The sequence below is a fragment of the Cottoperca gobio genome, chromosome 4 (genome assembly GCF_900634415.1).
Source record: "Cottoperca gobio chromosome 4, fCotGob3.1, whole genome shotgun sequence".
In the NCBI taxonomy this organism is placed as follows: Eukaryota; Metazoa; Chordata; class Actinopteri; order Perciformes; family Bovichtidae; genus Cottoperca; species Cottoperca gobio.
The window spans coordinates 4,548,721-4,575,380 of record NC_041358.1 but is presented as its reverse complement, the minus strand read 5'-3'; the positions used below and the strand labels follow the sequence as shown (position 1 = coordinate 4,575,380).

General features: G+C 38.7%; 1 protein-coding gene and 1 long non-coding RNA gene across 4 annotated transcripts in view; both read right to left on the bottom strand.

Moving 5' to 3' along the window:
* Nucleotides 1-18,592, bottom strand: part of LOC115007252 (uncharacterized) — a 39,835-nt gene extending 21,243 nt beyond the window's left edge. The window contains exons 1-2 of the long non-coding RNA XR_003832162.1: nt 18,474-18,592; nt 5,722-5,784 (exon numbers count right to left, since the gene is read on the bottom strand). This is a non-coding gene — a long non-coding RNA (uncharacterized LOC115007252). The remainder of the gene's footprint in view (nt 1-5,721; nt 5,785-18,473) is intronic.
* Nucleotides 18,593-19,816: 1,224 nt separating this feature from the next.
* The window catches only part of LOC115006759 (kynurenine--oxoglutarate transaminase 3-like), a 15,615-nt gene continuing 8,771 nt past the window's right edge, over nt 19,817-26,660 (bottom strand). For all 3 annotated transcript variants that reach the window (XM_029429225.1, XM_029429223.1, XM_029429224.1), the window contains exons 3-14: nt 26,275-26,336; nt 23,986-24,130; nt 23,068-23,217; nt 22,861-22,947; nt 22,639-22,761; nt 22,406-22,526; nt 21,628-21,704; nt 21,449-21,538; nt 21,170-21,356; nt 20,401-20,474; nt 20,203-20,289; nt 19,817-20,096 (exon numbers count right to left, since the gene is read on the bottom strand). In XM_029429225.1, coding sequence (XP_029285085.1) covers nt 20,040-20,096; nt 20,203-20,289; nt 20,401-20,474; nt 21,170-21,356; nt 21,449-21,538; nt 21,628-21,704; nt 22,406-22,526; nt 22,639-22,761; nt 22,861-22,947; nt 23,068-23,217; nt 23,986-24,130; nt 26,275-26,336 — 1,260 coding nt within the window. In that variant the 3' untranslated portion in view covers nt 19,817-20,039. The remainder of the gene's footprint in view (nt 20,097-20,202; nt 20,290-20,400; nt 20,475-21,169; nt 21,357-21,448; nt 21,539-21,627; nt 21,705-22,405; nt 22,527-22,638; nt 22,762-22,860; nt 22,948-23,067; nt 23,218-23,985; nt 24,131-26,274; nt 26,337-26,660) is intronic.

The window sequence follows — 26,660 nt, the reverse complement described above, 5'->3', positions numbered from 1 at the left end:
TTGAATACGACTTTACATTAAAACAGTAATTAAACCATTTGTCTATTCGTCCATGTTAAAGTAATGATTCTTTATTTATATGTAAAAAAAAAAAGTTGTAATATATTTTAATCGTCAAGGCAACTTTTATTTTGTTTAAGTTTTGTGGAGTAAAAAAGGGGATCAACGACTCATTGTGTCATTGTTTTTGTTGACTAAATTAACACACAAACAGAATGTAAGACAGACAGGCAGAAAGACAGATTCCAATAACCCATAATGATTACCAGCAGCAAAGAAATAATCCAAGTGGGATTTACTTTTGAAAGAACTGCCAATCTGAATGCATGCAATAAACATCAAGACAAAGCATCTCTGAGCATCAGCATTTCCAAAATGTCCTTTATGGAAAAGATAATTGGATGATTTCCTGACTTTCTGAGATCTATTACAGAAAAAAAAAAAAAACACTTTCATTTCACCAGACTTTGACATCATTTCAAGTTCTCATTTTACAAAAAAGTGAAACTGGAATAGAGCACAGTTCAACCCCTGGGCTAATCGTGGGGCCTTTTATCTGTAGCAGAAAGAGTGTCTTTTGACAGAAACAGCACCCTGAGCCTGGAGTGAGGAGGAGGGAGAGTTCTGGGCATTGTCTCTCCAGAGGACACTAATGGGTTTTGGTGTCATGCGTTTTTCACTCAACACTTGACACGTGGAGCCGTTCTCCTTCAATCACCCCACTTTAGTGTCCATTACGATGAGGTATGCCAAAGTAACGGCCTGCCTTTTAGTCACTTAGATTGTCCAAAAATGAGTCCATTTTAAAGACTTCCCTCCTTTTAAAATACCATCCTTTCTTTGCATTTGTGCATGCTAAGTTGTTTTGGTAACACACAGCCGCACTGGGTCTGGTGTGTATGGGACACCATTTTGTAGTTTAAAGTGTGTAAGAGTCAATGCCTGCCTCTCTGAATGCCTTCGTGTCTGGCCAGGTATGCAAGTAACCAAAACACTATTGCTTGTAATACTCTTTTCAAGGCACTAGACTGTCTAATGAACCCCTGAATGCCAATGAGGCTGGGGGAGGAGGTTTCACAGTATTTGGGGCAATAAAAGATGTATAAGAAAAAAACACATTCTCCTGAAATACAACTTCGCCTCGTCCTTACCTGGCACAATTTAAATTACTGCTCTATCCCAGTAAAGTAGGACACTCCATACCTCCTAATCCATTAGGCAATTAATTTGGGAACTTAAAACATCGCTGCAGATTTCTGCCGAGCAGTTAACGTAGTTCTACTAGACAGAGAGCACTCGGGGGCAGTTTCTGAAACCTGAGTAGATGATTAAGTGTATTTCTGCTCCTGAGAAGAGATTATGTCTTGTGCTAGTGCCCGAGTCAGAGGATGGAGCATGGCTCTGGAACTTGGCAATGGTCGAGGTACATTGAGATAATGATGTACCTGTCCTCAACAATAACGCTAATCATATCTCACCTCTAGGGTATCGCTTTAAGGTCAGAACAAATCCACTACCATACATTAAGTCCTTGTATTGTTTTAATGAAGGTGCATGGATTCCTGCCGTTACAGATTGCATTTACACCTCAAATATCCCGTGTGTATATGTGCCTCCAAATCCTAATTCTCTTCTCACTCATCAGAAAAACTATGCTGGAATACGGTACACCTCCGAACACCAAACATTATGAGTAAGGATATTGTGACATACAAGACCGCAGGCCCATTTTTAATGAACGTGAAACCTGACCCGAGTTTACACTGAACGGCAGTCGAGGGCCCTAAAATTATAGCCATGCAACACCTTTACACTCTGCTCACTCATAAGGGCGGCAGCAGCAGTCTGTGGGGGCCTCTGAAGCCAGCATCTGTGTCGACGCCAGGGCCTGATGGGAGTTTTTCATAGAGGGAGCCATAGAGATATATTTATGTTTCTCCCCCCCATTAGCAGAGCTTTAAATAATAAAGTAAAATAAATAGCATCCATTAAAATGATCACATTGTGCTAACTCAAATTGTGTTTATTATGCTAATGGTACATGAAATTAAGAAAAAGACCTTGATGCCAATGGATATAATTAATGGACTTTGGGAAAGGCACTGAGACATAATTCATTTCTGAGTAAGTAAGTCTCATTTGCAGTTCCATGGGTCCTCATGCTGCTGATTGCCTGAGTTATTCTTGCAGATGTGCTGCTCACAGCATGTCCCTCCATTAGAAATGAACACCTCATTATATAAACTACCTAATTAAACATAATACAGCTCCGCATTGACTCATTAATGCGTAGCCCTCTTTTCTCTGAAGGAAAGAATGTGAGGCGGAAAAGGGAGAGAGATAAAGCAAATGAGAGATAGAGGAAGAAGAAAAGGCGGTGAACAGTGCAGGCGAGTCCACTCTCGTCCCATCGTACAAAATAGGATCTACATCCTTTCACAAATTTCCACCATTGTTACAAGCACAATAAAAAAACGGATGAAAACACTGGTTATAGGTGTGAACCCTACTGCTGAACACTGCCTTACCCTCCCCTGATAGCTAATTATATTTGGTGAAATACAGTCAGGGCAACATTAAAATGCTCAGACAAAATGTAGGCGACATCACTTTTGGACACACAAACTCATGTCTCAGTTGCTAGAAAAGTGAAAAGGGGCATATCGGGGCTAGGCAAGAAGAAGATCAATGAGCAAAATTGAGGCCGCCCCACTCTGTTGCTCAATCACACCCACAACCTAAAGCAAACACTGGCTGTGTAAGCCTCAATAATTCAACACCAATTAAAAAGACACAAGGATATACAGCCACTATGAGAGCTGCACAGTCATTAATTGTTGACATGCACACACTGTTCCATTCATTGTTTTGCATGTGGTGTGTATAAGGAGTGTGTTAGGATCCATGTGACCGGAGTAAAGATAGTGTTGATGATGGTGATGACACTGAGGTCAGTCTTCAATTCTTCATGAAGCTAGTTTAGCATTGCTTTTAGGGTGGAGCTTGGATTTAGGATTAGATTATGGTTTGTCTGACGGTTCATCAGGGTTGGGATTCATTCAGTCATCACAAAAACAACATCACAAACTTCTGTTGGTGTTTAGAGTGATAAATTATTCTCTCAAGGTCCACTTTTCCAGTCCTTTCATCCACATCTCATGAGCTTCCTCAGCTGATTAGTTTATTCACTCGTCATGGAGATTTATTATATAATCTCCATGACAAGTGAAAAGTTTACTTTACACCTCATCATTAGCATTTGTAAGCTGTATATACATTCTCAATGAAGGGTTTAGAACATACAATAATGTCGTTGAATACTTTGACATACTTTCTGATTATTACTGTAGCCTTTTCACAGTTCACATATTAATCCAAGATAATTTAGCAAATGTATGAACCTGCCATGATGCATCCTGGGTTGCCGAGATCGCTGGCAGACCCCTCGCACTAAAGACAGTGGTGCCGGGAGCCCTGTGGCCCCCCCCCACGGACCTGGGGAGCACTGAGGTCCAGGAGAGGGGCGCTGTAAAGCTCACGGTCGGAGCTGCAACCACCTTCCCGAGCAGAACTTCTTTTGTATCAAGCAACAAAAAAGTTGAAGCATGACGTGTTTGACTAAATCTCTCGACATCGCACATCCTGCGATGAGACCACTGCGCATGCACTATTTTTTCAGTTTCAAAAAGACAACTCTTCACCTATGATTTCAATAAAAGCTGTAACAATATTGAAATATAGGAGCATACACACGTGATAGAAGCTTCATGTTTTTGACTAATGTAATTATAGCTCTCCTTTCATCTTTGATGATATAATCTGCTCCTGCCTCGTTCTCCTCTCTGCCCTTCCTTACACTGTCACACATTTACTAAACTGTGCAAATGACTGCAACCCAAGTCAACAGTGGCTATGTGCTAAGAAAATATCAATACACCAGAGTATTGCAATATTATGTTTTGTGATACTGTATCTACTCTCAAAAACACTATCAATTATAAAAATAGTTTACATCAGGGCTCCAGTTGCACATGTGCGCCTGATGTCCATCTCTGAGGGTTTGTGTGTGTAGATTTATGTTTTCTCCCCAACCTGCTCTCGGTAAGAGGTAACCGCTGCTCCACCACCAGGGACCCCGGTAAGATGTCTAAACCTGAAAACGACCAATGCTATGCAAAGACTGCGGCCAAAGCCTGCCTGGAGACAGAGCTCTTGCTGTCAGAGCATTGACGTTAGAGAATTGAAATGTTAAAAAAGAACAATGTCTCCATAAAACCCGTCCTGTGTTTGACGTGGCCGTCAGATCAGACCCTTCCCTCCCTGTAGTGTTTCAGCGCCAGGTATCGGAAAACCAAAGCAGTGAGGAGTCAGAAATTATAAAAAAATGTAACAGTGCTTATAATATAATATTATATAATATATGATATAATATAATATATATTGGTGGAAGATGTAAAAGTACAAAATAATCGAACATCAAAATGTACTTAAGTACCAAAAATACACATTATGCAGACTGGCCAATTTCAGAGTAATATTTATTATAGCATTAGAGTTATTGATGCATTAATGTGTTAATCACTTAAATGTTGCGGCTAATTTTAGTTACTTTATACATTTCTGTGTATCGTAATCTATAATAATATATCCCTATTTATTAGTGGATTTATATTTTGTACCATTAATCTTTATCTTCAAAGTGAAAATATACAATATATAACATTTATAATGTTATATACAGAATACATTTAGAAAAAAATATAAAATAAGTCATTTAATATGCACAACATAAGTTGTTTTAGTCTAAATGGTATTACTATTCAGTCAAAATATATGTATGGACTTACAAATCACAAACAAGTGGATGTGTGTGTTCATTTGTATTTCATCCACAACTACAAAATGATTGTAGTATTGGCATGAAACAAGCTTCTAATAAGAATTTACCTTCCTAATTATGCTGCAGTTATGTCAAAGCTTTATGGGGCAGTTATGCCTTATGGTGTTTTCCAAACACATAACCCAACAACTCATCCCTGGACTATAAACTCTATATTAAAAGTTCCCGCAGTCACAAAGAGAATTCACAACAATTGCGAATGCAGATAATTAGTCTGTGATTGCTAGAAATTATGCCATTATGAAAACTGCAGCCACCCCCGCTGACAACTTCGCTCCATGATTAACTGTTAATAATGTTGCCTCCCTGCAAAAACACTGCTCCAACTGACTATGTTGCATCCATATAACAGTACAAAGTGACAAAAGCAGCCAGTAAGGCACAGAGAATACATTCACATACGGTATCTGTGCCTTTATCCACCACATACCTTTTGTTATCATTTAGGCGAAGAACAACTGAGGCATCGGAACAAACCAGTGTAACAAAAGTAAGCAAGAGGCGCTCCAATGAAACAACATCTACACCTATTCATTAATTATACCTCAAAAGTTTGAACGGTGTCTCTGAGAAGTTTGTAGCTTGCTCCTTTTTAAAAGTGAGTCCCAACAAAAGAAGAGCATCCAAACATTTGGAGATCAAAACCACACATACATATACGCATGTCACAATCTCATGGTTTCACATCTGGTGCGGAACATTTATAACATGGCTTCTATTTCTCTTTAAGATATATTTGCCTGTTCCTTCAAATGTATGTAGTAAAGATGAAAATGCAACAATAATACCACATACCATATGTATAGGACTTTAGCACTTACCTCATTTGTCAAGAGATGCAGTTTCCACAGCTTGCCAAAGCTCACGGTGAAGGCTGGCTGCCCCTATGAAAATTAACGTTTGTTAATGTTTTTCTTTTTCTTTTTCTGACCTCACAATTGAATAACAATGTAAAGCATTAAAAAAGGTTAGCAGCCCCTACTGCAACAAGTCCTCACACACACAAACCTCAAACTCCATGACCAGAGGTGACAACAGCACCCACCTCAACATGACTCCCAACTAGGCCCATCACACATCAGGTCAACCTTCTGACAGTGTAACAAATAAACCCGGGTCTTAAATGAGAAGACAAGGTCATCAATGCCAACGAGGTTGTCTGACAATGCATCATTTTGTTAGTGACCATAATTCCATAATTTAACACACTAAATATTTGATTATTATTTAAATACAATGTTACATTAAAATTCCCAAATTCTTATCAGGAGAGTGGAGATCTCTACCTGCAGATAGATCCATGACACTTTTATAGTGGTAGGGCATTTTTTAACCTCCTCTGACTACACCCAAAGGGTGGTGTAAGACTGACTGTAGATAGATACTTTATTTATCCCGAGGGAAATTCAGGCATCCAGTAGCTTAAAACATGACATACAACAATTACCCATCTACCCCCCCCCCCCCCCCCCCCCCCCCCCTCCCGCCATTACAAATGTACAAATAAAATAAAAAGTAAAATTAAGTGATAAATGCTAGAAATACAATAAAACTGTTATAAATACAAAGTGAAAGTGAAAGTACAGGCTGTTATAGTTTGAATTGAATCTGAATCTGAATCCCCCAGCCATCACCAAGAGGAGTTGTACAGTCTTATGGCCAGGGGGACAAAAGAGTTCTTGAGCCTGTCTGTGGAGCAGGACAGGGACAGCAGTCTGCCGCTGAACACTGCTCCTCTGCTGGGTGAATGTGCAGTGCAGAGGGTGGTGGGCGTTGTCCAGGATGGATAACAGTTTGTCAAGGGTCCTTCTCTCTGCTACTGTCACCAGGGAGTCCAGCTCTGTGTCCACTACAGAGCCAGCCCTCCTCACCAGTCTGTCCAGCCGCCCAGCGTCCCTCTTCTTGCTGCTTCCTCCCCAACACACCACAGCATAGAAGAGAGCAATGGCCATCACAGACTGGTAGAACATAAACAGGAGTGTTTTGAAGATTTTGAAGGACCCCAGCCTTCTCAGAAAGTACAGGCGACTCTGCCCTTTCTTGTAAAGAGTGTCCATATTTGCAGTCCAGTTCAGCTTGTCGTCCAGCTGCAGTCCCAGATATTTGTAGGTCCTGACCACCTCCACGTTGACCCCCTCGATGGACAACGGTTGCAGGTGTGGCCTGATCCTTTGGAAGTCCACCACCATCTCCTTGGTCTTGGAGGTGTTCAGCTGCAGATGGTTCGACTTGGACCACCTCACAAAGTCCACCACCAGGCTCCTGTACTCCCCCTCTTGTCCATTCCTGACACAGCCAACGATCATAGTGTCATCTGAGTATTTCTGCATGTGGCAGAGCTCAGAGTTGTGCTGGAAGTCAGAGGTGTAGATGGTGAACAAGGGAGAGTACCTGTCCCCTGTGGCGCTCCAGTGCTGCTGACCTTTCAGCCTGACGTACTGTGGTCTCTCTGTGAGGTAGTCTGTGATCCATCTCACCAGATGTGAGTCCACCCTCATCTCTGTTAGCTTATCTCTCAGGAGTAGGGGCTGGATGGTGTTAAAGGCGCTGGAGAAATCAAAGAACATCATTCTCACCGCACTACTCCCCTTGTCCAGATGAGAGTAAGCCTTGTGTAACAGATCGCCTGTATTATGAAGTAAGGGGATACTTTCAGTAGGGAATATAGCCACAGCACTGGGAGTAACACTCATGCCAGGGCTCTGTGAGGGCGTAAGGTAAGTTTATAATATAGAGAATTATAGACAAAGTCAATTCAAGTGCTTTACAAAAGCATTAACATACAAAACAAATGAAACAAAACAAGACAATTCAGAAAAAGAGAGAAAATAAACAACAATAAACATTGTACAGTAGATTTAAAGGACTGAAGAGGTGCAGAAGTAAATAAACAAACATCTTTGAATGACCTCGGGAACAGCATTGGAAAACAGAAAAGTTATAAGCCTCAATTTAAAAGAACTCAGGGTTGGGGCAGACTTCGGGTGTCTGGAAGTTTATTTCAAAACTGCGGAGCATAGAAGCTGAAAGCTGCTTCTGCATGTTTGGTTATGACCCTGAGGACAATGAGCAAGCCTGTCACAGATGATATAAGAGCTCTGGGTGGCTCGTAGCAGAGCAGCACACGGACATGTTGGCCCCAAAATTTGTAGGTCAATAATAATATTTTGAAATCCATTCTTTGATTCACCTGAAACAAGTGCAAAGCTCAGGGAAGTGCTTTGAGCTAACGGCCGTCAGCATGCTAACATGCTCACAATGGACAAATTAAAAGTTAGACCTGACGATGGCACTGGAGCAAAAGTCTTAAATCATTACAATTAATCCTGGGGGACTCAACTAAAAACTGGCGAGGCCCTAAAAAGTAAAAGGTCAAAAGGTCACGCTGCTTGTGTTACTAAAAACATCCTCACCAAAATAAATGTAGTTGGTGCCATCGTGTTTATCAACTGACAATGTTTATGTTTTCTGCCTCACTGGAACATGGCTCGTAGTGCATTTACCAGACTGTTCTAGCTGTTATTAGTATGATGTGCTTTTACCCACTTAGACATTATAGCCACATTAATGATGATTATTCGCCAAAAATCTCCTTTTGTGAAGGCACTAATGGTCAACGCTACAATTCTGTTGTAGTATTGATGGAGCTATTTAATCAAACATATTGTGATATTTTCTCCATATCCCCAAACCATATCAGGACTGAGTGTGAACGTAGGTTTGAGTGTTTGGGGTGATTCAATGAGAAGAGGTTGCAGTCAGACCTGATACAACACGGTCAGACTGATGAGTTTATGTGGCTGTCAATTCTAAATGCTGATTAAGTAACCCGATGCCATCTTTTAAAATCCATCTTTCTTGTGGATGAAAGAAACAGCATATTAAGACTATGTGATGCATTTGTCATTGAAGCAGAATAATGGGTCAGAAGACACTGCAACAACACAATGTATTGGTAAATGGGTGCCTATTTGAACAATCAACATACTGAAGACTCATTTTATTCCCTCACTATACTTTCAACAAGAATATTATACTGTAATGACCATTGAAACATTAGGCATTACTTGTTTTCCTCTTTGTTTTGCTACGGTCTACTATGTGGTCAGATTAATCCTAAAAACAAAGATCATCTACAGAAAGAGAAGCAATAGTGAAATCTTCCAGTAAAGCTGACATGCTGTCCTCTGACATGTCATGCTGTGAAGGGCTGAGCAGCCTTTAGATACAAAGTGCATCTGGAAGTGAGATGACTCATTCTACAGAAGAAAATACAATAAATAAATTAAGATGCAAGTACAGATCATAACATAAAAGCAAAATCTTCTGAATTATGACATGTATACTTGTTGTTTTAATTACAGATGGTGGATTGTAATCTTTTTATGTACCGTATTAATGAGTGTGTTTATGTTTTGAAGGCAGAGCCTCTGGTCATTGCATGCCAGCCTTTTCAATGTAATGCAAGACCTTCCTGAAACTCTGACAGTGCTTGACGTGAGCTGTGTTAATTACAGTAATGGCACGCATTCTCATTAAGTCATTGTTTACGTATCCCGGGGCCTTATGGAGCCTGAGTGGTACTCTGGTCTGCTCCAGAACCGCCGCCTCGCTGGTCTGTGTGGCTCTGGCCTCGTTAACACAGACAGCTGTTCCTCCCAGCCACAGCCATGGCCGACATGACGAGTGGCGCCGGACATGCTGCTGAACACACCCACTGCGGGAGCAACTGTCAGAAATAGAAGTATCCCACAAGGCAGGAAAACGTCAATGAGTAATCAGCGAGAAAGTGCTCCTCGGGTTATGTTTTTCAGGCCCAGCCCCCAACCCCTTGATGAACCAGCCGCTCCCCTTCACAAGGCTGTTTATGAGGCTGTCTCATGACCCTGTCCTATCCCTTTAAATTGGTCAAGTCAAAGGTGCAGTTGGTGTATAATTCCACCAGTAACCTGTGTTGAGAAAAGCATGAGATCAACAGTGATATAGGAATCCAATACAATTCCTCAGACAGGGCACGCAGCCAAAAGGCAAGGGTAGTAGTGATGCAGCACCATCTAAGTACAGGGCTTATATCTATAAAACAAACAAAAATTTAAGTTTGTACTTCAGTGGAAAAAAACAGTAAAAAGCCTTAATTCTTAGTCCTACTTGTAAACTCAACATACAAACTTTTTATCACATTTCTTTTTACTTAAAAATACTCCCGAGGTCTCTGATGTAAGTTACAAAATATCAGTGTCATTATAAATAATATTTTGACTGGAGCAATATGCTGAATTCAAAATAGGTTAGTTTTAGCATGCAAGACAAAAATAAAGCTGGCACTACTTTTCATTCATCTTTATTGTCTGCACGTGTCAAAGTGGTACAAATTCCCCATTTGGTTTGGTGTCATTTTAATTCCATTAAAGCAAACGTCTTTAAGTGACTTGTTTTGTCCGACCAAAACTCGAAAATCGAAAGATATTCAATGTACATAAAGCAATTATGTGATAGCATTAGACAAGTCATTTGATTCCTAAAATACTTTGTTTAATTTTCAATCACCTAATAGTTTCTGTCCTAGTGCATATCTGAGGCAAGCTTATAATAGTTTTTTACTTTGTTTCATTTCTGACTTTTCTGACTGTGTTTGCTCATTTTAGTTTAAGTTTTCAGAAAAGTTTTTTTTAGGGCCAGGTATAATGTCTCAGAAGTATCTACATATACATACAGAATACATGTGTAGGGATGACCATAATGTTTAAATCTTTTGATGAGGTAATCCACTCAGAAATATGATGGTCAACATCAGACCTGAGCTGAAGAACTATGCATGTTAAAGGGCACTTGATCTGCTACAATATTAAACCATGTTGTTATTTATTTATATAATATTACACTGCATGTGAAAAACAATAAGGAATATTTGTGAAGCACTAGCGACTTCTCTTGGAATATCAAGTCCGTTCAGGTGGTGAAATGTCACGAGAGTTTAAGTAAATTCATCCCATCTCCTGTTTTCATTGTGATACATAAAAAACATTGTTTTCAGTATAAGACAATATTCTTCACTGCTACTGCTGTCGTTTGTTCAGTGTTCAGGATAATGACCGTGCTCTGAGGATGGCAGTTTGTCAGAAGACGCCACAAGTGGAGGTTTTTGATTCCTGGTCCTGTTTCCAATCATTTATATTTTCCATACACAAATATTTCGTAAAATAACTTTGATATGGCAAAGTATAAAACTCATGGGATCAATAGGCATGATCATATCATAATCAGCCAATCTACACGCCACAGATTTCCCACAACCTAAAATGGTATCAAATAAGAGTTTGTAGAAATTGATTAATGCTTTCTGAAAATGTATTGCAATATTTAAATGTCCAACTTATCGTGTCAGAGGAAAGATAGCAGCGATGTCTTCAAGAAACAGGGATTCAAATGTCTAATAAGGGACACTGACTTTCCTCTGAATGTGTGAACTATAAAAGCTTTAATTTCCCTATCATCACTAGGATCTAATACCAATCTGTATTCTTTATTCAGGCCGTCTGTGTTGCTGCCAGACAAAGCCTTTGAAAAGCCAATTCCTGGGAATTAAAGAAAAGAGATTAAAATATCATTAGGTGCTACATAATTGAATGTTCAATTTTGAATAAACTTGAATTCAATTCCTTGTCATTAAACTGAATGTGGTCTTCCTTTTTCCAATCACAGTTTTGAGCCAACAGATGAGAGTGAGGTATGAACTTCAAAACCATTAAATCGAGGGGAGTTTGTTTGGCCTTGGTGTGCCAGACTGCTTTGATTCTGGCTCAGAGCAGAGGGATGAGCAGCTGGAGGAGAGATCAAATTGAAACAAAGCTTCAGAAAATTGAAGGAAACATGAGCATAATAATATTTAATAATTAAATTCTCCCAAACAATGGGAACCGAATGAAGTAATCTGCAAAAGTGTGCAACATCATTTGCATAATTGACACAGTCCCCCCGTCTCCCTCCTGTAAATGAATGATGAAGACAATAAAAGATGTTGCTAAAATTGGGAACAATAACAGCAAAATTTCATCAAGGCCCCCATGCTCTGATTAATCTGCGCTTGCAAATCAGTGCAGGGGAAAGAGAGGGAGAAAGAACCGGAGTAAGGGGGGGAGATTGGGGGGAAGGCAGGTGATTAACAACAGCAGGGATTGCCGCCGTGGACAACGTGCCCCGTTTTGCTCAGCTCGAGGGGCAGTATACGAACCCTTCTACACAGCTGCTGCAGGCACTGGCTAGCTGGATCTTCCCCTAAAACCCTGAATGAGTGCAATCATTTGTATTGTCATTAACCCCTCGTGCACTGCCTCCATGCCTCAGCACTTATAAACCCATAATTTCACAACTCGATACTGAAAATGGATCAGACAGAAGCAGAATATTGAGCACAATATAATTTTATGTAATATCCCTAAATGTTTCTAATCTTGGTCAGCTAATTATTTGAGCTTTTTTCATCATTCAATATTCAGAATTGTAATAAATAAAAACACAATACAATGAGACCTATTTTATATTCAGGATTTCTAATTTCTAATTATAAATAAGGTTCTCTTTATAAACATTTTCTATCTCTCTGATCATTTAGATAACAACTTTCATCATCATCTTTTGATGTTTACAAAATACAAAAACTAGTCATCATCTAGATTTATGCTCCTAATAACATTTGCATTTACTAGTCAATTAACGTGATTAAATTCATATTACAAGTCTGATTCAACTTTGGTTGCAAGAGACAGTTATTGCTTGGTGAATTAAATAGCAGCAAAGTAAAATGACGTAACAGAGAAAAGAAGAAAGATGGGGGGGGGGGGGTGGGTCTATGTCATGTTCCATTAAGCTGTAAACAACACAGGACAACAGAATGACACATTACAAGTAATACAACTCATGTAAGACACGTCTGTCTGTCTGCCAGATAAATCCGACATGTCTGTCGTTAGCGTTTTTTCCAAATGATGATAATTTACATGTGCGTCTATGATTATCAGTGATTGTCAGTTGTCCTCTGCAGACTTTAGCACAAGCCCTACTGAAAACATATGATGTTTTTACCACATTCCTCCCTAACGACCTCTCTAATATCACCCCTGTCTCTGTATCCCCTAAAGCAACCTCCATCTTGTAAATTCAGTGCAATTAGTAGCCTTAACATACCCAGAGACACTCATTTGATTTTAACCTCCTCTGTCCAATTAACAAAATGTAGGTTGGAAAATAAATGGCAGACGCCTAAGCAAATTAATTATGTGTCCACCAAGCTGTTAGGCCGTGTGCACAGAGCAGGGGCTGGCAACAAGAGCCGGGCACACACTGCCATATGGCCTGTGTGGGAGCAGACATCATTTGGGGGTGCAGTGGTACACCCCTTACATTCTCACAGATATTTATGTCTCGGTTACAATACAACATGTTGTGAAATGCTGCAGAATTAGTCGAATATTAAAAAGGTTTTTATGATTGTGTATTGTTTATGATTAGTACTTGATTTTGATCCATCTGTGATTCATCAAGCCATTTGTACTTTCTATTGTAAATGTAATTATACTGTGACATTGTTTTAATGACAAACAATTGTTTCTAAATGCTCTAAACAGTTTTGGTTTTCTGGACCACGGGAACTACTCATATGTTAGAGAAAGCATTATTAAAGGGACACACCCCTTAACTGTACACATTAAGTGTAGTTGTGTAATGTATTCTGTGGCTTTGAAGAGAAATTTCAAAAGTTTGAAAAAGATGACCCTGATGATGTCATATTGATATCAACAGGGTTATCTCAGCTCAATTTCAACAAAAAGCCTGCACAAACTGGAGTTGTGGGGTTATAATGGAAGTGAGTATGGAGGGTCTAATGAAAAACACTGTTGATGTGCATTATGGGATATGTAGGATCCAGCTTTTTTGGAGCTTTGCCCATGCGAGAGACTAAAAGTCAGGATATATCTGCCTCTGCTGCTCTATATTTTAATCATTCTTTTTTTAATCTGTATTTTGCGATTCCCTCAACAGGAAGGCATAAACGTATCAAAATATTATGATTTTAAATAGGTGACGTGACTTAACCATCCTCTGCACCACTGTCTACATCAGACTCTTAGAGCCGTTTTCCAACGTTTGGTTAGAGAGCAGGAAGAAGGGCATTATGCTCAGCTCTGTTCTACTGCAGAATATAATCAACATGGCCACCTAGAGGTAACGTAAAATAACACAAACATCTGGTCTCATTTTAAGGGCAACAATAACCCAAATCTGCCTTCATAACAGCATCGTGACATTAGATTATTGGCACAATAATCATAATTAACATAAATTATGATGGTTTTATGCAGACAGACATCTAATCCACAGGGATATGGTAACTGCACACTACATATGTTTGATAACAGCAGCCTACATAATAATCCTATTCAAATTTTCCACCGCAGTTGTTGTGTTCCCAGCACCAGTTTTCATACTACATTACAGCATTTTACATTTATGGTGCAGGATATTCCTACACATGAAACATTCCCACACTACATGGCACATGGAGTTTTGCTAGATACTGTTATGTAAAACATAACTGAGCAAAGGTGAAATCAGTAAATGCAGAGAACAGCCAGTCTATGTGTGATTAAGGCAGTACAAAGAGACAGAGATGAAACAGTAAGAAGTAAATATTATATCACCATTATAGTGACCAAAATGATCATGATTATCAGTATTATCGCGGTATTGTTTGTGCTGAAAATGTTCAAAAAGTACTGACACACACAATCGTTTTTTCATAATTGGAAAATACTAGTTAAATACAGAGTGAAAAGTATTTTGCGTGGATGTAAGGATGTGACATTAAAGATGAGCTTTAAACATTAGCTTTACGATTACTGTTTACAATAAGTGAAGCTTCTTTGCTTTAGGAAATTGGCAGATATTTCCTAACTCAAGGAAGCCCATGATGGTACTTGGAATAATGACGGCATTTCATGCCTGAAGCACGTCTGTGTGCTCTGCAAATGTGACACAATAAATAGCCAACTTAAAACTATTTCCAACTCTGTCAACAGTGGTGTGCTTGCACTTAAGCTGCTGAAGGAAGCATAATCTGATGATATGTTTTTAATTGTAGTGTCAGAGTTAATAGTTAACGTTCCAAGCTACTCGGCATGAAATTGTGCTGTTGGTGGGGACGAAGGTGCTCTCTCTGCTACAAAAACAGGGCAAAAGGTGAGGAAGAGGGATGATGTTCCCACCTCCAACCCAAACATTAACATCTACACACCATGACTGTGTGAACCTCTGCATTTATGCAGGCTCATGATGTCATGGAAACTAGATGCCAGGTTTATGCATAACCGCAGAAGTTAATTACACCTGTCTGCCTAGACAAAAAGATCCATTTCCTTTGCATATGCATTTCTGCAACATAGTGCTCACTCTGTTCCTGTAGTGTCCACAGCCTCATGGTTATAGAATGAAAACAACTAGCTTGTCTAGTAATTTGATCCCCTTGCTACTAAAAACTTGTTGAGGAGGTTTACCTTGATTTGAGTTTAGTGAATTAAAAACATTGAATTGGTTAGACTTAGTTTGCAACAGATGGCACAAATCATGTTTATCAATAATATGTTGAATGCATTTACCATTTCTGAACAATGTTTAGTGAGAATGCTACTTTCCACGTGGATCATTTGGAGACTATTATTAATAAACATTACGACAATAAATATTCAGTATTTGATTAATCAAAATGTATGTGACTTAGCACCATGGCATGTGTTATTTTCCAATAATTCACGATGTGCTTGGAGTTTGGATATGTTCTAAAGATATGTCTACAAAACATGTAGGGTAAGTACAATAACTGTTTCATGCATTAATCATCAACGAGCAGTGGGAATAGTCCAATAAAGACACGTTCTGATAATGTTACACTGAAGTTGCAACACGTCGTTACACTACAACTCCATTACAACTGTTACAGCATGTTCCAACACTCACAGCAGTCTGCCCATAACTACAGTATTTTAGGTGCATTTGTACCTTTTACAAGGCGGCTCACATTAGTATGTATAAATTAATAGGTTTTGCATCATTTATAAAAATGAGTATTTTATGTTTCAGAGTAGCCTGTGTTTTTGTTATTCCACCGTTAATGTGACCATGCCCAATGCTTTCTTATTATTATTATTATTATTATTATTATTATTATTATTATTATTATTACTGAAGCAGCAGCTGTGTTCGAGTAAAACATAAATGCTAAAACATTACAATAAATAACTATTTAACTTAAATGGAGTTGACTTTTCTTTTTCTTTTGCATCACCGTTATAAATGGGAAGTAAAATGTGCAGATATATATAAATACATTAAATCTGCATTGTCAAGTTTTGTTAGTCTGATGTACTTTGTCTCCCTCAAGTGGTGTAAAGGATAAAACACACTCACATCATTATTCAGAGTGCAGTGTGGACCTGACCACAAATTACTTTCATATTGTACATACAAGAAAATACCTTTCGTTTATTAGAGTATATATAATGACACGTCAAAGGAGGAAAAGCACAGGTGTAATCAATTACTTTAATGATGCATTCCATTTAGGAGAGTCAGTTTGGGGTCTAAACACAGCTATCATTAATGTAATTAGCTATACCTGTGCATTTATGGCTCGTCTGCAGTTAAAAAATAATGCCTACCAAATACTTTTTAGGTCTCAGAAACCTTTCTGTTAGCAGAGTTTCTTGATATATCTGTATTGGGGTCCACTGTATACACAGCATGCGGGCCTTGGAGTCACAACTGCAAAGTTATGTCTCATAATTATAATTCCCGATCATTACAAAATGATTAGCAGCTAGATCAAATACAGTGGTGATTTGATTAAAATGACTACAATATTGCTAATAACATGAATGATGGCTCTGTTCTATTCAAGTGTCCCAGTAAGCCATGAGTGGGACAGTGAACCAGCATTCACAATAAGCAGCTACATGGAACTACTTCAGCACACGCAGAGACTCCCGCAGTACTCTGTGTGTGCATGGCAGCCATAAGCACAAAGTATATGCATTGTCCCTTTAAGTTCTCAAATGTCTTTATGCTCCCTCCCTACTGACGAAGTATATAGGACATGTGCATTGCAGAGCGCACGTCAGGATGTAATAATGAACCTGAATGAAGTAAAAAAAAAAAAAAGCGAGGAGGACTATGGCCTGTGCTGATTAAAATAATGTTTTTTTTCTCATTTAGTCAGTAATATTGTTAGAATGCCACCCTATCCACAAAAATCAGATTTCACTTTTGTAGAAAAATGTTGCCAGTGCTTACGGAAACCACTGGTTAAAGAAAAAGCTCCTCTATTGCCTTTGTGCAATGCATTATGGTAAAAAGGTTTCCATCAACGGCACACTCAACAATCTAGCATTCTTTAGTATGCTTACAGACTGCTTTGAATATACTTTATTTTAACACTTTGAGTGAACTCAGGATTAGTAGGGTCTATGTCATATAGAGCGAAAACATCTATTCTGAAACACGTCAATATGGACTTTGGTGACCTTTTCAATAGCCCTTTTTCACAGCGGACAGCACAGGTGTTACTAATAACATTAACGATGGCTCCGCTCTATTTAAGTGTCCCGGTAAACCATGACAGTAGGCTTGTTTGAGATTAACAGCGCTTCACCTGGACAGTGGCAAAAAGCTGCAGTCAAGATGGAAAGTTTCCAACAGTCTCCATATAGAAACACTCACATCCCATTAGATACGATTCCGATCTAATTAAATATTACTAATCAATACCAATTCCAATAAAACTCCTATAATCATTGTTTTAATACAGTTATTTTGTATGACAGGTTAGCCTATTAAAATTATATAGGCCTATAGGCTATCTTAGATAGTCATGACCGTGTTTATGGTTCAGGTAGATGAGCTACAATTCTTATGTGAGACACACCATCATATCGTATATGAATCAGTTGCCCAGACATGATTGCTGGCCCTATTCCCTCTAAATAAATATAAATATAAATATAAATATATTTAAAATACACAGCGATAGGAATGCAGAAACACAAAACAATAGTTTACAATGATCTGTCAGATATTTAGACTGGCAGGGCCTCACATCAGATGTTATTTTAAGAATCTCCATATCACTTGTTAGCAAAGGTTTTGATGCCATACTTCAAAATAAATAATAATTTAAATCAAGTAATATTCATATTGTAGACTAGAACTATCACAAATGGTCTGCCGTCTATGAGAACCATTGGTTATATCGTTTCTTATCGTTCAGCATTGAGTTTTCATACCAACGATATGCTGTATATATCATATATACAGTCATATCGGAGATCACATCATAAAACATATGCCCATATAGGGAAAAGTAAAACACAAACACATGTTAGACACATGTAGACCTTTTAACGTATTAAGGAAACTTCACAACAAAGACGAAATATAATATTGAGATTAAATATGACAGAGTCGTTGAGAAAGAGTATACTCCAGAGTACGAGTAATGCTTCATCCACAGTTAGTCATGGTTTACCTGTTTGTCTTTTCTGTACCTGTCTGAAGTTGACGAGTTCTCAGGGTTTATTGATCTTCCTGAATGGATGGAAATTAAAGTAGTGATGTTACTATTTACCATTTTTGAGATGACATTTGACCAGAAACAACAAGTAAACAAAACAGGAACATGTCAGTCAACATTAGCATAACGTTACTGACAAACTGCATGGACTGTGTAAGCTAACGTTAGCCCTGCTCCAGAGCCACACCTGTGCTGAAATATGCTAATTTACCTATTAGCTAGTTAGTAGTGAACATAGGGACCTCTCAAGATCCTTTGGACAATTTGACAAGTTAAATTATACATTTTCCTGGATTCATCCATACTTTCTATTTTTTTTTTTTCCAACACAACATAATTTCTGTCAAATGTTGTATTTGTACCATGTTGTTTATCCTGTACATACGACATCTATTGCACGTCTGTCCGTCCTGGGAGAGGGATCCCTCCTCAGTTGCTCTCCCTGAAGTTTCTTCCATTTTTCCCCCTTTAATTTTGGGGTTTCTTTTAGGAAGTTTTTCCTTGTGCGATGCGAGGGTCTAAGGACAGAGGATGTCGTAACCTGTACAGTCTGTAAAGCACACTGAGACAAATGTATAATTTGTGATATTGGGCTATACAAATACATTTGATTTGATTTGATTTTGATATTGTTATGCTCCGCGGCCGCCTCTTTAGTTTTCTAAGTGATACACTATGTCACAACCTGGATGATATTTATATATTTGTGTTTGTTAGTCTGACGAGGACTTACTTGTAGCCGTAGCGTCGTGAATGTGCCGGCAGGGCAACAGCGCGTCAGCGCCCACTACTGGGTCTGCGAATTGCATTTTGTAGTCACGTGCTTATTCACGTACATGCAAAGTCATTTGTTCAAAATATTGATATAGGCCTACCTCATTTATATTTTTTTTATAGATTTACATAATATATAGATTTTCTTTTCAAATGATTGTATTCTTCTTCTTATACTATATTTAGTCTTTGGACACATTGGCTGCTTTATCTATACATTTTATTATATTTGAGGACAAAACAGTATTCCAAAGTCCTGAATATTGTCTTTGGGTTAATAAGGGTCAATTACAATTTATTTTAATGTGAATCACAATCCTTTGCTTAAAGCCATTTGTATTATGGTTTACAATATCAATAGTATATAATAATATAAAATAAAGTCATATGTAGGATTTAATGCTTTTTGGGATTGCGTTTCTTTATTGTGGAATCAATATAACAATACAAACACATTAGGTTGCACTTAGTGGAAAACAAAAAACTGAGGTAGAGAGTGAAAAACAACATCATGATTTGAAAAACGAGAAGCTGAGTCAAAACATTTATTAATTGCATTGGTTTTATTAAAAACGTATTTCTTTACAGAAACATTTTCATCATTTGTTATTTATTTTATAATGGAGGTTTTCTAAAGAGAAATGGAAGCCAAATATGAACACAACGCAGGAGATACAATTCAACGCAGTGTCTGTCTCAACACATTATAGTATATATATATATGAAGTCTTCAGACATTAAATGCCATTAAATCTTCGTCCAGTTTTTCAAGATGGCCTCTGCTGCGTCGAGAGTACTATCTTGCTGTTAAGAAAGACAGTTGTGAAAAATGTTATGACAATATTGTTTTTCACCAGAGAAAAGTTGATGTGCTGTGTTTTTAGTTTGTAACAGACACTTTTGTATTTACCTTAATGAAGCAAAGGCGAATATATTTCTCAAACTGCTTCTTGGACTCATCTCCAACAAACGCTGTGACTGGAATGGCTGCCAGTTTCTATATAAATTATTATTATTAAGAACAGCAATACAAACAATGGCTGAAATGTGAGTGCAACTATAACTGTATATTGTAGGCAGAGACATCAAATTAACTCAATTAATTTACCTTTTCTTTAATCATCCACTTCACAAACTTGTAGTCGTAGGCTTCGTCATCTAGCATGTGTGACAGGTCCTGATCTGCAATGAACACAGAGTCGAGATGAAGAGACGGCTCCACTGCTGATTCACTACCAAGTCCATAAAACACCAGGATTTATGAAATTTCAAATTGTATCAAAATGATTATCTTCTCTTTTTTTATTAGCATAAGACAATCTGAGTTTTCCCTTTTTTTTAATTAAGTTATTAATTAAGAGCTATTTCATTTCGTATTGCTATATTTCTGAGGTCAGTAGTAAAACTTGAGTTTCATGAATGTCAATCATTGAGTTAGGATTAAAAATTATTTTATATTATTTTTGATTATAATTGTAAGTAGCTATGTGTTATTGCACATATTAAAAACACAAATTCTTTAACTCCAAAATTAGTGCAAATAGGTTTTTAGGTGTGAAAAAATGTTTTTTGTTTTGGTTCAAGGCTAAATCCTTTCTACAAAACTGCAAACTGCAAACTTGTTGCATAAACGGATCTATTGCGCTTTACATATCTGGTAACTCTTCCACCATAATGACAACTTTGAGAATCAATTTCTTAATTAAATTTTTTTCCCCTTTGTCTTCACTATTTCTGCGAAGCACATAACATCAACATGAAAATCAAAACTTGATTACAGTTACAATGAGCTGCAAAGCTGTATTTGTCCACACTACTTGCAAGCAGCAACAAAGCAAATGTGCTAGTGATTTCAGTTGAAATGTTCAGTAACTCACTGAGAGATGAGACGTCCACAACCATGAAGTATCCTCCCTCCGGGATCACAGGAGTCATTCCAGCCTCTTGCAGGATGGCAGCCATGCGGTCCCTCTTGCCCTCGAGTTCTTCTGCCAGTGAGGAGAAGTAGCACTCTGGCTGACCCATCAGCTCAAAGTTCCGCTGCATACCTTGTGCCACAGCCTCCTGAAAAAGAGAAACAGACAGCCAGAGGTTTCAGACTAAAAACACAGTTAAATGATCATTTAGTGATTTATGCCAGAGCTGTGCAAACTTGCCTGTAAAGGTGTCGGGCAGGTGTACATGGTGTTCTGCATGACGGTCTGAAGATGCTTTATCAAGTGCTCAGGTCCGATAGACCAACCAAGCTAGGACACAAGAATTTCAAAGCAACTTGATGTTGAAGAACTGATTGCAGATTTTCAGAAATAGTGCTCTGAATCCTCAGACTTCTTACTTTCCATCCGGTAACGCTGAATGTTTTCCCCGCACTGCCGATAGTGATTGTTCTATCCCACATTCCAGGCAACGTGGCTGTAGAGAAATAAAACTAGATCAAACCTTCAGGAAATTTAAATTGTGACAAAGGTCAGAATGATATTTCATCGTTTAAGGCCAGTAATATACACCAAAGCAAATTCCTTGTATGTGAACCTACTTAGCAATAAATCAAATTCTGTTTCTGATTCTGTAAAAACATTTTTTCAATAGTCAATATTAGGAACATCATTTCATGCCAAAAAAGATTTTTAAGAAGGACTGTGCTGGTGTGTTCAAAGTTAATAGTTTAAAAGCTCATCTGTGTAGGGTGAGGAAGTGTTGGGCCACAATCAAACTTCATATAGCCTGTTGGATCAGAGAACTAGCTCACAGAGGTAAAGGTTCATGCACGTGTGTAGTATGTGAATGGAAGAGGCTATTACTGTTTACAGTCAATCATGAGCTTGATGGTAGATGATGGTACTGCCATTTCTTCTGTGGTCAGTTAGGGAGCTTAGTATCGTCTGTTTGATTCTGTAGACCAATTGATTTTGTATTTTCTAGTTAGTGTGAGCTTTTTATTTATTATTCAGCCCTGCAAGTTGTTGCCGAGTGACTTTCTGCTGTGACTGGACCCTAAAGCAAGAGTGGCTGCATGTTTCCATGTAGCTGTGTGTAAAAAATTCTAAATAAGATGGATGACGGTGATTAACTCTTGTATACTTTTTTTTGTGAAATGGGTATGTGGAGCGTACCAATTTTGATATGTTGGTGTCCTCTGTAGATGAGCCACTCATAAACCTCATCACTGAAGCACAGAGTGTCATGTTTAATACAGAGGTCAGCGATCATCTGCAGCTCATCTCTGGCGAAAATCTGCAGGAAGAGGACAGGAACGACTGAAAGCACTTGTTTCTTCTGTCATGTCAAGTCAGCAAGCGTTTACATCTCTCAGACATAACGAGAGATCCCTGGGATGTACACTCACCTTCCCAATAGGATTGTTGGGGGTGTTGATGATGATGGCTTTTGTCTTAGAGTTGAATTTACTGGAAAGTTCATCTGGGTCAAGAAACCAGTCGGCACTTGTGATTGTCTTCTTTCCAGACTTCTATTGCAGAAAACATTTAGTGTCATGGCTTTGAGTAAAGTAAATACTGTATACATGGAACATGTCAGACAAACATCAGCAGCTTTAACTTTAACTTACAAGGCGAAACGGTATCAGCACAGGCTTGGCCCCCGCCATCCGCACCATCGGTACATAGCAATCGAAGAAAGGTTCTATTATGATGACCTGGAGAAAGAAACATTACACATATATATATATACTGTAAATACTGGGAGCATGTTTATGAATGGAAATATGACTGTTTATGAATATAAACCCCTCTGTGGGAGAGATAAATGTCCTAACCTCGTCTCCCTCCTCCACCAGTCCTTGCATGGTGCTGAATAAGGAACCATAACCTCCGACTGTGACCAGGATTTCTTTGAAGGGGTCAATCTGGCGCTTACAGACCTTCCCATAAACCTGAGACAGGGCCTTCACCAAAGATGGATGACCCTTACAATCAACAGAAGACAAATTATAAAAACGACATACAATACCGAATAGGTCAGTGAATATTGCATTATAATGTTAATTCTAATTTGATAACATCTCAACACTGCAGCTTTAATAGGTGACGGAGAGTTTCAGCTGGTAGTTGTGAAACAAACATGTAGGGCTGTACCGAATAGTTCAAAGCTTCATTCATAACGTTTACGTTCAAATTCTAAATCAACATTTGAATGTCAGATAAAGATGAGGCTGCACTAATATTATTAGTATTATACTATTTGTAGAATAAGATTCCAGTGCTGGCTGCGTGGGATTGTTTCAGACTTGTGTGATCCAAACATTTCCAATAAGTCCAGAGCGATGTAATCGTTTCTAATATTCACATGTTTTTATCAAACCAAATGTTCTGCTTCAATTCATATTTGTTGGCCTTTAGTCCTTCAAAAACAACATTTTCACTGCGGTCAAAAAAGGTTTCACACAAAGGGAGGCATGCACCTGTATTAACGGGGCGGTCTAGCAGCAATCTAACATGATAGTTGAATTGCTGTTGGTTCATAGCGCACGGTGCCGCTGTTTTGTACGAATGGCACAATGCCCAAAATCTGACAACATGTGTAAAACAGAAAGTATTAAATTCGGTCTCCAGTCTCTTAGCAACACTTTTCCTCTTCAAATGGATTCAATAGAAAAGCTAAATAACCAGGTTCCAAAAACAGTTAGTTTCTCGTAGTGGAGCATGAGTGTTTACAGTTAGTTTATCAGTCTTACAAAGCCTCTGGTGTACTGGTTCATCCTGTCCACTGATGCAGCCTCCGCTAGGGCCTCCTTGACATAAGAAGGTGGAGGGATGTCTGGAAAGCCTTGGCCCAAGTTAACAATGGAGGGGTCCGCTGCCACTGAAGTAAACGCCACCCTGAATTGACAAAAAAATAAGTACTGGTTAGACTACGGATCAAAAAATGTTTCTGGTCAAAAGGGGACATTTCTAGTAAAAACCCCAAAAATATATTTTAAACTAAACTGAAGTCTACTTATCCATAGTCAGTTTATTTACCTACAGTAGATGGAGAAGCAGACAGGAGTACCAGCACAGAAGCTAAGTACTGTGGCAGCAGCTAAATCTATTTTAGCCGACTAAAATATCCAACATTAGTGTACGCTATATTTAGAATATTTCCACCACTTTTCCTTGCCATCAGACAGCACTTTCTGACGTAGAACTGAAGTCGTTATCTATTCTCTCTTCAAAGCCACCAGACTCCTTTGACAAAACAGCAATTTTACTTCACATATCACAGGAGTTTCTGGTCTACCGCTGCCTCGATCAGTTAGTTAGTTTGTGTTACTGTGGGACTTTGATCATTCCGAACGAACCCTTAAAACACCAAAGTCACACAATAACACAAACTAACTAACCCAGGGGTCGGGAACCTTTTTGGCTGGGAGAGCCATAAAAGCCAAATATTTTTTTATGTATTTCCTTGAGAGCCATATATTTAATACATTTGAATGCAACTTTATGTGTGTATTTTTTAAGAATAACACGTCTCCGAGTACTAATAGAGGTATCAGTGTTGCATTGAACAGGAGCTCTTTTATTAAATAAACTAAACGCTTACGTTATTTATCTCATTTATGTGCACGTTTCAGTGTTTACTGAACGGGGGTCAAACTCAAGGCAATTATATCCGGCCCGCGAGAAAATATCATATGTCCGTTTTGGTAATTAAATCAGGGTTATGGTTAGGGTCCAAACACTGACAAACAGAATTCTGCTGATCAACTGAGCGCATTTGCCGACTTTGCAGCTCAGAAATTTAAATTGAACTGCTCAGCAATCCGTTTGCAGTTGACTTAAATATGTTCCATATCTTTTTGAACTTTATCCAATATGTGTATCCTGTTCAATAAATGTGGACCGTGTTTGGCCCTCGACGTAGTCCCAGTTTTTAATCTTGGCCCTCTCTGTGATTGAGTTTGACCCCCCCGGTCTACTGCTTGCTCTGTGCAGTTTCTCCTCTGCTCGGTTTCGCGAAGGGCGGGGCTCCGCCCCTTACGCACACGCGTGTGAGCACATCTTAACCTACAGCCAGAGACAGGGCGGAGGAAAGGAGAGGGGAGAACTAAAAACAAATCCGCTGCTAAATGTTTTTACTTTAAAATGACACAATATAATTATTTATTACTTGTTAATCATGTTAAAAAATGTCAGCTCAGAATTGTCTGCGAGCCATAATGCGTTATCGAAAGAGCCATATATGGCTCGCGACCCCTGAACTAAATCAAATCAAATTCAAATCAAATTTATTTGTATAGCCCAATATCACAAATTATACATTTGTCTCAGTGTGCTTTACAGACTGTACAGGTTACGACATCCTCTGTCCTTAGACCCTCGCATCGCACAAGGAAAAACTTCCTAAAAGAAACCCCAAAATTAAAGGGGGAAAAATGGAAGAAACCTCAGGGAGAGCAACTGATTGAGGCAGCGGTAGACCAGAAACCTCTGTGTTCTGAAAGGTAATATTAATGTTTTTGTCAAAAGGAGTCTGGTGGCTTTGAAGAGTGCATACTGTAGATAGCGGCTTCAGTTCCCCGTCAGAGAGGGCTGTCTGTTGGCAAGGAAAAGTGGTGAAAATATTCATACTATAGCCGTAACTGATATTATTATTTTAGACGGGCCTTTTTTAAGTGGGCTAAAATAAGTTGTGCTGCTGCCCCCCGTTCACAGCAGTACATTGCTTAGCTTCAGTGTCTGTTTCTCCAGACAGGTGGCGTGTCGACAGTCACCTACAGTAGGTAATAGTATAGTTAAAACAATCCAAACTATCCCTTTAATACACTAGAATGGAAGAGACAGTGTAAACGATAGAGTGGTAATACAAACACATCAATCATTTTGTAAATGGCATGAATCAAATAAAAAATGAAATAGCTTAAAGAATATAGGGCTACTGTACTTAAATCTGGCATGTAATAACAGTATGGTTTCAAATGGGGACCCGATGAGAGGTCTCTCCTGCTGAGCCATACAAAGAGTTTGATTCTTGCACTTACCAGACATTCTTGTCCAGTCCCTCGATTCTTTTGGAGTGTGTGTGCCGTGATGTCATTATATGCTGCAACATAAAACCAAGATACATTCATTAACGTCTTATTTAGTGGCCATTTACATTTTGCAATTCCAAATACTTACTTGCTTGTCCAACACGCTGTGTGGGAGGACTAAAACAAATCAGCAACCACTGTACATGATCATACCAGGACTTTGGTCAGTGGTTTTGTAACTGTTGTGGCCATGTCTGGGCATAATTTGAATTCATTATCCAGCCACTCTCCAACAACACTATGCCCTCACTGCGCTGATGTTCATTAACTGAGCTTTTAAAGTCAGAGCAGTTGAACTCATATACATTCCCACCTCTCCTCCCAAGCACCTAAAA